The following is a 16,033-nucleotide window of genomic DNA, read 5'->3' as shown; positions in this document are numbered from 1 at the left end:
TCCAGGGTACGTGTGTTATCGCTGGAACTTCATTAATGGTGTTATTTGATTCTGGTGCTACACACTCATTCATTGCGGAGGAGTTTGTGAAGAAGTTAGGATTGCTAACTGCTGACCTACCGTTCGATTTGGTGGAGACGACCCCTGCCGCCGACCGATTAGTTACGCGCACGGCATGCTTGCAGTGTCCGTTGATCTACGAGGATCGGAGGTTCCTTGCGAACCTCGTCTGCTTAGGGCTCAAGGAGCTCGATGTGATTCTGGGAATGGATTGGTTGGCCCAATATCACGTTCTCTTGGACTGTGCTAACAAGGCCGTAGTTTTTCCGAATTCAGGCGTTACGGATTATTTGAATTCATACAACTTGGGGAAGAGTTCACCAGCATTCATGAATTCTATTGTAGCGGAAGCGAAGAACGACGGCGATGTACGCAACATTTTGGTGGTACAAGACTTTGTGGATCTGTTTTCAGAGGATGTGCCCGGATTACCGCCAGCAAGAGAAACGGAGTTCTCTATTGATATCATGCCCGACACGGGACCAATATCAATGGCGCCTTACCGGATGGCACCAGCAGAGTTGACGGAATTAGCAAAGCAGTTGGATGATCTCTCTTCAAAGGGATTTATCCGACCAAGTATGTCGCTGTGGGGAGCACCCGTGCTGTTGATAAAGAAGAAGGATGAGAAGTCCAGACTATGCGTGGATTACCGACAACTCAACAAGGTGACGGTGAAGAATCGTTATCCGATGCCTCAGATAGATGATTTGATGAATCAACTTCGGGGAGGTGTCGTTTTCTCGAAGATAGATCTGAAGTCGGGTTATCACTAGATCCGAGTCAAAGAAGCTGACATTCAGAACTCTATACGGGCATTATGAGTACCTTGTGATGTCGTTTGGAGTTACCAATGCACCTGCAGTATTTATGGACTACATAAACAGAGTGTTCAGGCCATTCCTGGACAAGTTTGTGGTGGTGTTCATCGACGACATTCTGATCTACTCGAAGAGTAACGAGGAACATTAGGAGCATTTACGTCAAGTGCTGGGAGTACTACAGGAGAAAGAGTTGTATGCTAACAGCTCGAAATGCGAATTCTGGATGGAAGAGGTGAAGTTCCTGGGTCACGTCATATCAAGTCAGGGTGTGGTTGTTGACCTCAGCAAAATTGAATCGATTTTGTCGTGGGAACAACCTAAGACGACAAGCGACATCAGAAGTTTTGTTGGGCTTGCTGGTTACTACAGACGCTTTGTGAAGGACTATGCAAAGTTGACTCAACTTACGAAGAAGAATCAACCTTTTGCATGGATGGATAAATGTGAAGAGAGTTTTCAAGAGATGAAAAGGCGACTGACAACTGCACCCATACTAGCCTTACCTAAGGAGGGTGAACCATACGATGTTTACTGTGATGCTTCACATAATGGGTTGGGCTGTGTAATGATGCAAGAGAAGAAAGTGATTGCTTATGCTTCGCGACAGCTGAAGATTCACGAGAAGAACTATCTGACGCATGATTTGGAGTTGGCTGCTATTGTGTGTGCTCTCAAGATTTGGAGGCATTACCTTTATGGCAGTACGTTCACTATCTACAGTGATCACAAGAGTCTGAAGTACCTGTTCGATCAGAAGGATCTGAATATGAGACAACGAAGGTGGATGAAATTCCTACAGGACTACGAGTTTGCTCTACAGTATCATCCGGGGAAGACTAATGTTGTAGCTGACGCTCTTAGTCGAAAAGCTATACATGTATCCTCGTTGATGGTCAAGGAGATAGAACTGTTGGAGGCGTTCCGAGATCTGAGCTTGGTGAAGATCGCGCCAGGAAAGTTGAGTTTCGGAATGGTAATGGTGTCGAGTGGACTCTTGGACGAAATAAAGTCGAAGCAAGAAACCGATGAAGGACTGGTTGAGTGGCATAAACTTGTTGCTCAAGGAAAAGCGCCGGAGTTTGCTATCGGTAACGATAACATTTTGCGTTGTAAAGGACGAGTTTGTATACCCAATGACGCAACAATGAGGAAGCTGATCTTGGATGAAGGGCACAAGAGCAGGTTGAGTATTCATCCGGGAATAAACAAGATGTATCAGGACTTGAAGCTTCATTTATGGTGCCTAGAATGAAGAAACAAGTAGCTGAGTACGTTTCGACATGTCTGACTTGTCAGAAGGCGAAGGTGGAACATCAGAAGCCAGCAGGGAAATTACAGTCGTTGGATGTTCCGGAGTGGAAATGGGACAACGTTTCTATGGATTTTGTGACGGCTTTACCACTAACGCGAAGAAGGTTCGATGCAATTTGGGTAGTGGTTGATCGATTGACGAAGACTGCTCAATTCGTGCTGATCAATCTGAACTACAAGGTGGAGAAGCTAGCTGAGATCTACATCGCTGAGACTATTCGTGTGCATGGTGTGCCGTCTAGCATCGTGTCAGACAGAGACCCGAGGTTTACTTCACATCTCTGGGGAGCTTTGCATCAAGCATTGGGAACGAAGTTGAGATTGAGTTCCGCTTATCATCCACAGACGAATGGACAAACCGAAAGGACTATTCAATCCTTGGAGGATTTGCTACGGGCTTGTGTGTTAGATCATCAGGGAAGCTAGGACAAGTTGTTGCCGCTGATTGAGTTCACCTACAACAACAGTTTTCATGCAAGCATAGGGATGGCACCTTACGAAGCTTTGTATGGTCGGAGGTGTCGTACGCCCTTGTGTTTGCATCAAGACGGAGAGAACTTGGTCATTGGACCTGAGTTGGTTCAGCAAACTACAGAGGAAGTGAAGCGAATCCAAGAAAAGATGAGGATCTCGCAGAGTCGTCAGAAGAGTTATGCTGACAATAGGAGAAAAGAGCTGGAATTTCAAGCTGGAGATCATGTCTTCTTGCGGGTTACCCCGATGACAGGCGTCGGAAGGGCGATCAAGTCCAAGAAGCTTACTCCAAAGTTCATTGGACCATACCAGATTACGGAATGTGTTGGGCCAGTGGCATATAGGATTGCATTGCCGCCATGCCTATCCAATATTCATGATGTACTTCATGTGTCGCAGTTGCGAAAGTACATGGCTGATGATTCTCATGTTCTCGAACCTGACGACATTCAACTGAAGGATGATCTGACGATGGTGATGCCGCCCATCAAGATTGTCGACAAGAGTACCAAACGCTTGAGAAACAAGGAGGTGTCCTAGGTGAAAGTGATTTGGAATCAAGCGACGGGTGACGCTACTTGGGAGCTTGAGAGTAAGATGCGGGAGTCACATCCCGAGTTGTTTGTAGAACCCTAGTTTCGAGGTCGAAACTATTTTAAGGAGGGTGGTATTGTAAGACCCTAACCTTGCTTATGTATTGCTTAAGTGATTTATTGAATAAAAGTGAAATTTCTAGTGAAGTTTGACCTAATTGCTAATCTGTCCGTGACCTTGTGTGAATTTTTGAAAGGTCGTAAAGACCTTATCTGGAGAAGCTTCCTTCATGAGAGTTGTAGCTCTCTGAGTTAGCTAAATCCTCTTGTTAGTTTCAAGTCAGTCCGACCTCTGTAGCCCGAGATATTCATGTTTTAGTGACGGAAGGTCAGGCTGTATTGTACTAGCAATTTTGCTAGAAGAATTTTTCTTAATTCCGAATATATTTATTTAAATTCAGGGGAAGGAGTTTTACCTTGATTTATTTTATCCTCTTAATCAGTAATTAGGAGGGTAATTAGTTGGGCTTGGGCCAAGTTATGAAGGGAGAAGAGAAAAGGAAAACCTAGTCCATGATGGATGCTAGCCGCCGGTTTCACTTTGGGAAGGAGAGGAGTGTTTGTTGACTTGGTTTGCTTGAGTTAAGGGGTTATTGGGGGTTATGTTTCCTAGTTAAATGCTAATCAGAATTGTGGAAGGAATAAAGGAGAAAATGATGAGCAATTAATGCCTTGTCCCTTTTCAAATTGAAAATTTTTGTGAAGGCTTGGGGAGCGGTGTGTGAGGCCGCGGGTTTGGGGACATAAAGGGAAGGGTTTTCATTTTTTTTGAGAGATCAAAAGGGCTGAGTTAGAAACACATTCCCACACTTTCATACTCATCACACATTCAGAGAAAGAAGGAAAGAAAGAAAGGGTGAGAGAGAGAGAGAGGAGTGGCGGCTAGAGCAAGAAGAAGAAGAAGAAAAGAAGAAGGAGAGAAACCAAGAGAGATCAAGGGAAAGTAAGAGGATTCGAGTTCAGAGCAAGGGAGAAGGGATCATCTTCTCTAAACCATTCAAACTCATTCCTTTTCATTCTTCACAAAGGCTAAGGTAAGGGCTGGTCTAGGTTGGGTAGGTTGTCTAGGATGATTTGCCATGTTTTGACAGGGAGAAAACTATGAACTTGATGGTTTTGCAAGAGTGTTTGTGTATGGGTTGCTTGCTGTACTTTTTCCTTGTGATACCATGCTCTACTATTCTCTAATCACCATATTTGTTATAGATCTTGATGCTATGCGAACATCACATGCATACTTGCTAAATTTGCCATGCGAATTACTTGTCATTACATGATGGTTGTGAAGTGAGGAGTCCTGAAATCTTTGGATGATCATTGTGTTGTATGGGGCTATACTAAAACTTATGTGATCAAAGGGAAGAAAAAGTAAAGCTTTTGAAAACCCTAAGGGTCTTGTTATGGTTCGGCCGAACCCTACTTTTGGGGGTTCGGAGGATTCTTTTCTTCCGCTTCGATGCACGAGCCTTATGATGCCTCGCTTGATGTTTTTTCTATGATTTATTATGCATGAGTTTGTAATTAAGACAATCCTTATGCGATGTATGATGTTTATTCGAATAACTGTTCAAAGGGTCGCTCATCTAGCTGTAATTCCCGATGTGACTGTGATCGTTTTACCATTGTATTTATTCGATGCATGTGTAAGACTCTAGGATGATGTTAGAGCCTTAACAAAGAGAATGAGATTAATCGCTTGCAAGTGAAAGAGTAATAATGGAACATAGGTCTAGGTGAGACTATGTACCATGAGAACGATGGTGCCGTTAGAGACAAACGGTAACTTGCACGCGAGGGAGATTTTGTGGATCATTGCGGATCCACGTGATCTGGTTGACTGCGGTCACCATGAGATTTTTGTGGATCATTGCGGCTTCACGTGAACTGTGCATCTACGGATGTACGAGATTGTCCAAGGAGTTTTGGTGGGTTGTGTGACTAACTTACTATTTATGTGTATAATGATAAGGTTGGTGATTATGTTATTCTTGCGATCTGACCCTTGCACTACTCGTCTATTTGTTTTGTGGGGGAGGGGGGGTAGATGACCACGAGGGTATCAGCGACGACCCTCACCTGGGAGATGAAGCTCTATGATGAGGAGCGGGACCGGGCCTGGACGTCCGACACGTCCGGGGTTCGCCGTGTGTATGTCGGCGATATCAAACTCACCGTAAAAGACCAACAGGGCAACATAGCGAAAGTTCAAAGGATAACGAGGAAAATTACCATGCCATGTCCACCGTCGAGGTTTTACTACCCCGAGGACGTTGGATCACAAGTCGTTTCGGTCGAGTCTGATCCATCCGAAGAGGTAGATGCTGAGGTTCAGATGCCAGTGGAGCCAGTTGCTGTTCCAATGCAGATGCTAGTGGAGGAACCAAGACTAGAAGACAACAAAGCAAAGAACGACCAAATTCCTGTAGTGCCAAACATGTGGGAAGACCACGATGCCTGTTGCCTTATGGGTCTCTATGACTTTCCATTGGAGCCTCTGCCCGTACCTGTGTCACCTTTGAAGAAGCGGCGTATGAACGAGGATCTCTTGAAGGCCGAAATTGTGGAGATCTCTAGCGATGATGAAGACTGAGTCAGGGAGTGGTACACATTGGGGTTTCCGGGGATGAGATATCGATTTTTGTTTACTTTCGTTTCGTTTAACTTTTCATTATGTTTCAAATAGTTTTCTTTCGGTTGTAACACAGTTGATGATTTCAAATGTGGTTTTTCACACATGGGTGTGGCCACCGTACTTATATTCTGTTTAATTACATTTCCATTTTGGCTATATCGGTTATTTTTATTTATCCGCACGTTCCTTCTTAATCGGGTACAAATAATGTTAAGAGGTTTTCAGTAAATGAATCTTTGTCACTAATGATGGTTAATTAATTAAACGACAAAAATTCTTTACGAAAATCCACGTGTTTTAGTTACTGTGTGACACTCGAGAAATCAGGGCGTTACATCTGATGTCACTTGCCGTCTTAGGCTGTTCCCATGCTAAAATTGATTCAATCTTACTGAGGTCTACTGCCACACCTTTACTTGATATAACATGACCAAGAAATTTAACTTCTTCCATCCAAAACTCACATTTCGATCCATTTGCATAGAGTTTCTTCTCCCGGAGAACTTTCAACACTTGTCGTAGGTGCTCTTCATGTTCTTCCTTATTCCTCGAATATATCAGAATGTCGTCAATGAAAACTACCACGAACTTGTCCAAGAATGGTCTGAACACTCGGTTCATGTAGTCCATAAATACAGCAGATGCATTGGTAACTCCAAATGGCATCACAAGATACTCATAATGACCATAGCGAGTTCTGAACGCGGTCTTTTGTATGTCATTTTCCTTAACACGGATCTGGTGATATCCTGACTTCAAGTCTATCTTCGAGAAAACAACAGCTCCCCGAAGTTGATCCATTAAATCATCGATCCGTGGAATCGGATAACGATTCTTCACCGTAACCTTGTTAAGTTGTCGGTAATCCACACAGAGTCTAGATCTCCCGTCCTTCTTCTTTACCAACAACATTGGTGCTCCCCATGGCGACATACTTGGTCGGATAAATCTCTTCGAAGAGAGATCCTCCAGTTGTAAACCCCGCGTAATTTTTATAACATAAATCAGAGTAAAATGCATAACACGAGGGTGTCACATTTATTCTTCAGAAACATAAATCAAACACCTGTCATGCTCATAATAAGTATATAAATTTCCAACTTTAATGTCTAATAACATTATATGCATAGCACAACGGATTTATTTCAGCTCCAAAATAAAACATAATCCATAATGAATAAAGAGAGCTTATAAACTAACTCTTAACATCAAGGTACAAAACTAAACGTTTCTTCGTGTTACATAACAGAGCATAACTCCCCTAGCTAAACCATAAATGAAAGACTAGCTCCTCCAACTAACCCTCACGAGAAGCTCCACTATCCTCGGTATCTGAGCGATGTCGCATAGAACATCATTCCAACAAAAGGGTGAGAACTCATATCATATGGATAAGCATAATAATAAATAATGTAAAAGCTTATCTATGTTCCACATAAATTCTTCACACTCCACTAACAAATAATAAATTTTGTAATTTAATATAATCAATTAATCTCACAGTTATGACAATACTCCATAATTCATAGCATCAAGTAAGCAAATATTATTGTCTCCAATTACCAAAACATCAAATATCAAAAAATTATCACAATTATCATTAATTAGCATCAACAACTCCCTAACACATATGACTCAAGTGAGACCCGTGCAAATGCCTTTGGTACCAAAGATTTTATCCTGAGCGGTATCACCGCGTCCACTTCAGACAGATAACCACCAATAAAGCCCTCGCTCTAGGCTTCAAAACCACTCCAGTTTTGGGACAAGTCACTAGCCTCCACGAGAACTAGCAAACATTGTCTCTTGACAACTATGCAGTATATTGTGCAAAACTCAACTAACAGATACATGTTCAGACCATCTCCAAGTCTTAATTATTTTAGCATATTCATCATCAGTTCAACAATATGAAATCATCTCCAATTTCACAAAACATAGCTTTCATGTTATCAATTACACAATTTGCAGTCACAGTAACTTAGCAACTCAACACATAACATCAATTTCAGAAAAACAGCACCGAAATAATAAACTATTAAACAGATATAAATTATCAAATAAACTTAGAAAAATCCAATATTTTAATCATGGTTCCGTATACACGTTTTGTAAATCCCTGTGAATTTTCATGTCAAAATGCGTTGTAAAAAATTCAGGAAAAATCTAACACTAACAACAATTCGTGAGAAACGGGACAGCTTAACCCGTCCTCACTAAATTGCATATAACTCGAGCTACAGACGTTGGAATGACGCGAAACCAGCTGCAAAAGTTTCATAACAGAAAGGGCTACAACTTTTATGAAGACCAATTCTTCAAATTCGGTCATTAACACAACTCGAAATAGGGTTCAAGAGCTCGTAAATTTCCGCAGCCTCATGCGCGGCGCGCTACCCCCTCTCTTCCACCCACATTTCATAACCCTAAATTCAACAATCCAGCTTCAGTTTAGAAAAAATGCATCCTAGGGTTCTAAATCAGGCTTTCTATCATTATCCACTATCATACCAATCTAGAGAACATGAATTCAAACCCTTACCTCTTGAAGATCAAATTCTAGGTTTTCTTCTCTTTTCTCCCCTTCTCTCTTTCACGCTTCTTTTATTCTGCTCTGCTAACTCCCCCAATTCTCAAATTCTGATTTCTCTCTTTCTATTTCACTCCTAACCCTAAAATAGTCTTATAATGGGCCCCACTCCCAACTACTCACTTAATTATCTAATAAAATCACTTAATTATCATATATCATAATAATAATTAAAATTAAATAATAAGTAACCTAATTACGAAAAATGGGGTGTTACACCAGTTTCTTTGCTAACTCGGCCATCTCTCCTGGCACCATCCGTTAAGGTGTCATCGATATCGCTCCTGTGTCGGGCATCACATCAATGGTAAACTCGGTCTCTCTTATCGGTGGTAATCCAAGTACATTTTCCGGAAACACATCAGTAAAGTCTTGTACTATTGGTATGTTTCGTACGTCGCCATCATTCTTCACTTCAACTACAATAGAGTTCACGAACGCTAAGGAAACCTTCCTTAGTGTGCACAAGTTCAAGTAATCAGAAATGCCTGAATCTGGAAATATCATTGTCTTGTTAGCACAATCCAAGAGAACATGGTATTAAGCCAACCAACCCATTCCCAGAATAACATCTAGTTGTTCGAGCCCTAAGAAAACGAGGCTTGCTAGAAACTTCCGATCTTCATAGATCAATAGACACTGTAAACATGTCGTACGTGTAACTAAGCTACTAGTGGCAGGGGTCGATACCACCAAGTCAAAGGATAACTCTACAGTTAGCAACTCTAATCTCTCCGTACAATTCATAGATATAAAAGAATGCGTAGCACCCGAGTCAAATAAAACAATCAAAGGAGTTCCAGCAAAGATACACGTACCCTGTATGAGATCATCAGAACCCACTGCCTGCTCTCCAGTTATAGAAAACACGCGCCCCTTAGCAGTAGGTCGCTTTCCCTTTGCAGCATTCATAGCTGGTTCAGTTTTGGTTGCATTAGGGCAATTCCTCTCAATATGCCCCGGTTTCTGACACTTCCATCATATGATCTCCTTTCCGCACTCATTAGCATAATGTCCCTTCTGGTTGCACTTGAAACAGACAATGTCCTCCTTCGGAACAATCGCCTCTCCTTTTCCCGAAATTGGCACCTTGTCACTAGGACGTTGGTATGGTTTCCTCTGAGGTGCCTTACCCATGTCAGTCCTTCCTGCCTGTTTCTGTCCAGTACGAATGGGTCCTCCACTCTCTTGTCGGCTTCCCCGACGATTCTTCATGGTTTCAACTTCTCGGGCCTTCTCAACCAGCTGTTGATAAACCCTGATTCCCAAAGGCCTTACAGACTCCTCAATATCATTCCTTAGCCCAATCATAAAACGGTTGCAGAGGTATGGTTCATCCACTTGCACCTGAAAGAAACATAAATGTCTCGACAGTCTCCAACCTAGCAGCATACTCCCTACAGTCATGATTCCTTGCCTCAGCCCGAGGAACTGGTTCTCTATATCTTCCCTGGCAGTTTCAGGAAAGTACTTGTTCATGAAAGCTCTCTTGAACGAGTCCCAAGTAACGGCCACCAGATTGGCGGTCATTAGTTGTCTAGCACTCCACCACCAATATTCAGCATCTCCCTTCAGCATGAAGGTAGCCAAACCCACCTTCTCTCCTTCCGGTGTATGGAGAGCTTCAAAGATCTTCTCCATTTCCTGAATCCACAAATCAGCCTTTTCCGGCTCCACCTCACCTTGAAACTTAGGTGGACCGTGTCGGTTGAAATCAGCCTGCATCCTAATCTGGTCCTGCGCCAGATCGCGTTCCACTCTCTGTGCCCTCCTAACATGTTCCTCAGCATCCCGCTCAGCCTGAGCCGCAGCCTGAGTAGCAGCCGCATTAGCCTGCTGGGTCATCACCTGAGCCATCTGGGCCATAGCCTGAGCAAGCTGAGCATTGGTTGGGTCCTGTCGTGGCGGCATCATGCAAATCCTGCTTTGCAATAGAACCACAATCGAATGTCAGTGCCCCAATAATAGTAAATATCTTAATATAATCAGTCACTCAATTTTTAAGTATCACGACAATGATACTAGTCACAGCGGAAACCTAGAAATCACTTCTACCGAAAACAAAACACAACCGAGTTCATAAACTCGTGTGCCCCAAACCCTAGTGCTCTGGTTTCTCAACCGGAGCTCTGATACCACAATGTAACGCCCCGATTTCTCGAGTGTCAAACGGTAACCAAAATCACACTTTTCGCAAAGAATTTTCGTCGGTTTAAATAAAATCTTGAATTAGCGATAACCTATTTTTACGAAAACTCTTTAGACTTAATCTTCATAAACGACACTGTGTAAATAAGGTAAACGTCAACCCTCGATTAATTATTCGAAACATAATGAGTAACCATAGGTCTAAAGTCAAATTGTAAAGATTACATAAAAAATTCCCACTTATTCAAAAACTGAAAGTAAATAAAAATGTTCAGTGCCCAATCGAAACTCTCTCCCCAGCAATAATAAAATAGCACTCAACCCTTCCCTTAATCTTCTTCTTCGGAAGTAGTGACAATCTCCAGTAGCGGTTCCCCTGTGAACTTCTCAACCATGTGGTCCATCAAACCTTGGTAGATTCAACCCGCACCCTTGTAATATTGTTGCCTTGCCGAATCGACAAAGATTTTGGTCCTCAGTTCATCATCAGATGGGTCTACCACTTCCCACAGCTCTCCTTGCAAAGGTGGAAGCTCTTCCTCTTCCGCCACAGACTTCGGCATCTTCTTTGATTCCACTGAATGCTCCTTCTCCTCTTATGGCACAAACTCCGATGGATCCGTCTCCGATTCAGAGCTCAAGTTTGACGACTGTTGCGAATCCACATACATAGGTACTTGAAAACGCTGAGGAGCAAACGGTAGTCGCACTCTTCCATCCAACATATGGGTCTCAAGCCACTTTCCTTGCTGGTCGAAGCATCAAACTGTAGCACTGCCGACGTAGATTCTACGGACTTGGCGTTCGTCGGCCACCCAAGCTCCGTCATTCTGCTCATCATGGAGCACGATCTCCCACGATTTACCCTCCCTCCTCACCGAGGTCATCTGCCCCCCCCCCCAAGAACAAACACAAAGCAAACAAGAGAGGGTCAACTTCCATTCGACAAGTCTCAGATAAACATGCATAATAAGCATAAACGATAAATATCGCGTCACTTGTTCTCTTTTCTACAGTTAGTAAACCTAAAGGTCCAGTTAGGCTAATCGTCCTCACCATCACACAACCACCTTTTCACCTTGGATCCAATCACGATCATCCGCAGATGAACAATCACTTGGGGACCAACACAATCGACCCAATTTGCGTGGAGACCAACACAGTCAATCCACAGTCACAAGGAGACCAACACAGTCAATCTTTATCCCATGACTCAATCATGGTTATCACGTGGGACCAACACAGTCAACCACACAGTCAATCCTTATCCCATGACTCAATCATGGTTATACGTCTCCTAGAGGATTAGGGTTTCACATCCAATGTGAGACCCAAGTTTTTAAGTTTGGAATAAACCGAATAAAATTCCTTTTCACGATTAATTTGATGTAACGTGAAGGAAAACCTGAACAGGTGTTTATTGAATGGAATAAATTTGTGAAGGAGAAAGTTCAGGAAAAAGCTAAGGATTGTATCAAGTCGATAAAAGTTATAGCACGATGAGTATTCGCTTAAACCTAGGTCAAGAACGTTAGTAAACAGCTAATTTATATTTTAAGACACGAGGGAAACTAATTCCAAAAAATCTTCAGAGAAATGTTAGAACTTCTCTTATTCGTCTATAAACAAGCGTTTCGATACGAAACCCTGGAATGTACGAACTTCAAATTCCAATACTCGGAAGTTTGCCGAAACCAAAACCCTGATAGTTCAAGAAACCTAAAATCAACGGACGATGAAGACTTTTTCTATTCGGAGCTTCAAACGAAGATTCCACACGCGTACGCCTATTTCTCTTGATATTTCTAATCTTTCTTTAGAATGAAGTTTTCTCATCCGACATCAACTGCAAAAAGTAGTTTTTCGGGTAAAATCGATTTACACCGACTTTTGATCGTTTGATTAAATTCCAAGAAACCTGTTTTGAGTTCTGGAATTCTGTCGCCAGAACCTATCTTAGAATTCACCGAGGAATACGCAGGAAAAATCGGAATCGCGAAATTTTCATTTTTCCAAATTTTCCAAAACCTATAAATAGCAAGAAAATGAGTTTTTTTCAAAAACCCACCCCATTTTCTTCCCAAACCCGCGAGCAAGCCAAGGAGAGGAGGAGGAAGTGATTTTCGCCGTTTCTTGCCCGATTGCTGCACCGTTCGTTGCTAATCGAAGACTTCGAGGTATTGATACTATCCCTCACTTCTGATCGTCAATTCTGTCGTCTTTCTCTATGTCTTTCCGTGCTCAAATTTTTGAGCTTTTTGTAAAACTGTCCAAATAACTCGATTTCTCTGTCTAAACTTATTCCCTGCATGCCCATGAGCGTGTTTAGCGGATTACATTTTGCCGAATGTCGCCGAAATGCCGCCGGAATTCATTTCTGTTGGAAAAACCCTTTTCTGGACAAAGTTTCGTTCTTTAAGCTGAAAATTCATGACTTAGCTTAGCGCTAGTAGGATTAGTCGTCATAAACGTTGTTGGTGATGTCCCCATCCAATTTGTTTTTCGAAAATCCAGTTTTGAAATTCTGAGCTGAAAATAATGACCAAAATACCCCTGCGACAGTTTTCGATCCGAAAATTTTTCTGAGCTTAGATTCGTCTTAGTTACGGTTAATGATAACCTAGGAACCAAGTTTGATCGAAGAAAAATCGGCCCACCCAATTGTGAAAAGTGGCCGAGAGCTCCTCATTAAGGGGGGGAAAATTTCGTTTTTCGAAAACTTGTCTTAACGCGTTAGATTGTCGTACTTCGGAGTTTATAATGTTTCGTGTAACCCTAGTACGTATTGTTTGCTGAGTTTCTGACTCATTGTGATTGATTTATGTGAATTTGTTCTAAGGTTCGTTTGAGGAACTTTGTGGATTCGAAGAGGAAGTTTGTGAAGTAAAACTTGGTGAGCGAGCTGGAGAACCTACAGGTGAGGGCTACTCACTGAATACTAGATAATGCTTTAGGTGTCGACGAATTCGACTTGATTTATTGTTTATGCACTTGATTGTGTTTGACTGGGAAAAACGTTTTCTGAGGCTACGGCTGACAATTGATAATCATTTATCGCTTGAATTGTTTTGAGAATGATTCACATGCTATGTGCTACTCCCTCCGTTCCCTATTATAAGTCACATTTTTTTAAAAAAATTTGTTACAAAATATAAATCACTTTCTAATATCTAGGAAGCATTAAATAATTTTTTCAAAGTTCATCCTCATATTTAATATGAAAGAGATGATAAACTTTAGTAGTATTAACTTGGAGAGAGAAAATCATAGGAAAGTAAATAAGGGTAATCTAGGAAAGTAAATCATTTTTTTTACAAATTTATTACTAATAACTACTTTTCTTAATCTAAGAGAATTAGTTATTTGTGACTTATATATAGGAACAGAGGGAGTAAATGGTTAATCTAGGATGTGTGATATTTGCCCTATTTGCTAAGTGCTACATGGTTAACCTACAATGTGTTGATATATGTGCCAGGATTGTTGGATTGTGTTACTTTGATTATGCAAATATACATATAACTGTTGTTCGTCAGAGTGAGGATAACGGGCAGTTATGCCAAATTTATCGTGAGATTTTGAGAAAGTTTGACGGGACGAACAGAGATTCAGGCCTTGTTGTTGTTTTGATGGATCGAGACCTTCTCTGGGAATTACTTGGGATTATGGGATCTTTTAAACTCATAAGATTAGAGACAAAACCTAAATGGAAACTATTTTACAAGGAAAATTCATAAGACATTAAAGAACCTTTGAATCTTTAAATAATGATCACAATCGCAACTAAGAGCTTAGGACTGGAACATTAGTTTTGGAAAATGAAAAGTGTCGCCGAATCCAAGATTTAGGAAAACTAATAAGTTTCTGATTATTTTATACTCTTTGCTCGATGAGCAGTTTATTTATTGGACTATCTAAATGATAAGTCAGGGAACTATAAGTTTCCAAGTACATTGTTACTCTTCGCTCGCTGAGCAGATTTTGACCATCGGATGGAGATGAGTCAGATGACTCGAGAAGTCATCATGAGTGGTTGCACTCTTTTTATATTTAATTGTCTTTTGTCGCAGAATCGACTTTTACCTTAGGGTATTCTTTTTAGAGACAATAAGTTAGCTAGAACACGTGACGACGTGACGAGTGAGATCGGAGACGTTGTTTGGCTAATCACGTGCATTCATTCACACATTTTGAGGTATTAACACGGCAGTAAGTCGGACCTCGATGGATTCCAAAATGGTCCTAAGACTCGGATTTCCATATAAGAACACTACGGTGATTCTTAGTAGCAGACGGAAATGGCAGACCTACGGGTTCACTGCTCATATGACTACATTTTTTTTGGTATAAGAGACGCCCGAGCAGAAATGGTCCCACCTTGGTCGGTGTTAGGGCTGACTCGATGGTGCCCATCCCTCCGGATTGCATCTTGTTCCTTAGCATTGCATTCATGCAACATGCATACTGACTTAGTTGCCGAGTGTGATTGATACTTGTTAAACTTACTTGATGCATGTTAATTGTGATTATTGTCATTTATATTCATTGGGAGGTATACAATGTTATGATGCTATTGCTAACTATTAAGCCTAAGTAGCTATTCCTTAAACTTTATCTACTGGGTGTATTACTTATGTAATTCTTTGGAGTTGACCCTCGCGCCTTCTGTGTGTGTTTGGGCGGACTACGCCTTTTGTCAGATGTTTATGCCGGATTGGTTCGAGATGGTCGTCCCTTCGGGGGGACTAGGATCGAGATGTTGGACCAGGATACCCCGGGCTCATGGGTGGTCGACCCAGCCGGTCACCGAGCTATCTATTCGGGGCGAATAATGGATGACCGCGTCGGCAGAATGGGAAACTTGAAGCATTGGAGTTTTGAGACGCTACACCGTCAGCTTCAACCTACCACCGGGCGTGCACTGTGGCCCTGGAGTTGTAGTACCACCATGCACCACCGTCGCCAGAGGACGAGGAGGACCCTTCGGAGGAGTTGCCTGTAGGAGGGGCTTCATCTGATTCTAACTCACCCACGGTCGCGGCTGCTGTTGATTTGGGATCGGGTGCAGTACCCGTAGGACCCACTGTGAGGACTGATGCAGTCATTGACCTGATCGTCTTGGATTCAGATTCAGACGACGATCATGGTGATGCGTAGCTGGGAGTGGTGTGTAGTACTCCTCTAGTCAGGATTAGGGTAGGAGTAGCGTCGTGGCTCTGATCTTCAGTTTTTCTCATTTTGGGGCAGGGTAGGTCCCCGACCTTTAGCTTTTTGTGTGGTTCTCTTTACGGGAGTCACAGGGAGTTGGTCGGATTAGGAGGTCTTCGGGCTGTTTTGAGCTGACCTACTTTCTTTTTGGAGGACTGTATTCAGAATACTGACCTTATATTTTGTGTTGTAC

The 16,033-nt window shown here is 42.2% G+C and overlaps 1 protein-coding gene across 1 annotated transcript; it reads right to left on the bottom strand.

Moving 5' to 3' along the window:
• Window positions 1-9,462: 9,462 nt before the first annotated feature.
• LOC130737597 (uncharacterized) lies at window positions 9,463-10,395 on the bottom strand. The gene has a single exon (XM_057589410.1). It carries the CDS (start codon window positions 10,393-10,395, stop codon window positions 9,463-9,465), a length of 933 nt encoding a protein of 310 aa, XP_057445393.1.
• Window positions 10,396-16,033: the final 5,638 nt, after the last annotated feature.

The sequence above is a fragment of the Lotus japonicus genome, chromosome 1, assembly GCF_012489685.1.
Source record: "Lotus japonicus ecotype B-129 chromosome 1, LjGifu_v1.2".
Taxonomy (NCBI): Eukaryota; Viridiplantae; Streptophyta; class Magnoliopsida; order Fabales; family Fabaceae; genus Lotus; species Lotus japonicus.
Note: the sequence above shows the minus strand (reverse complement) of the source record. Positions and strands in the feature narration are given on the sequence as shown.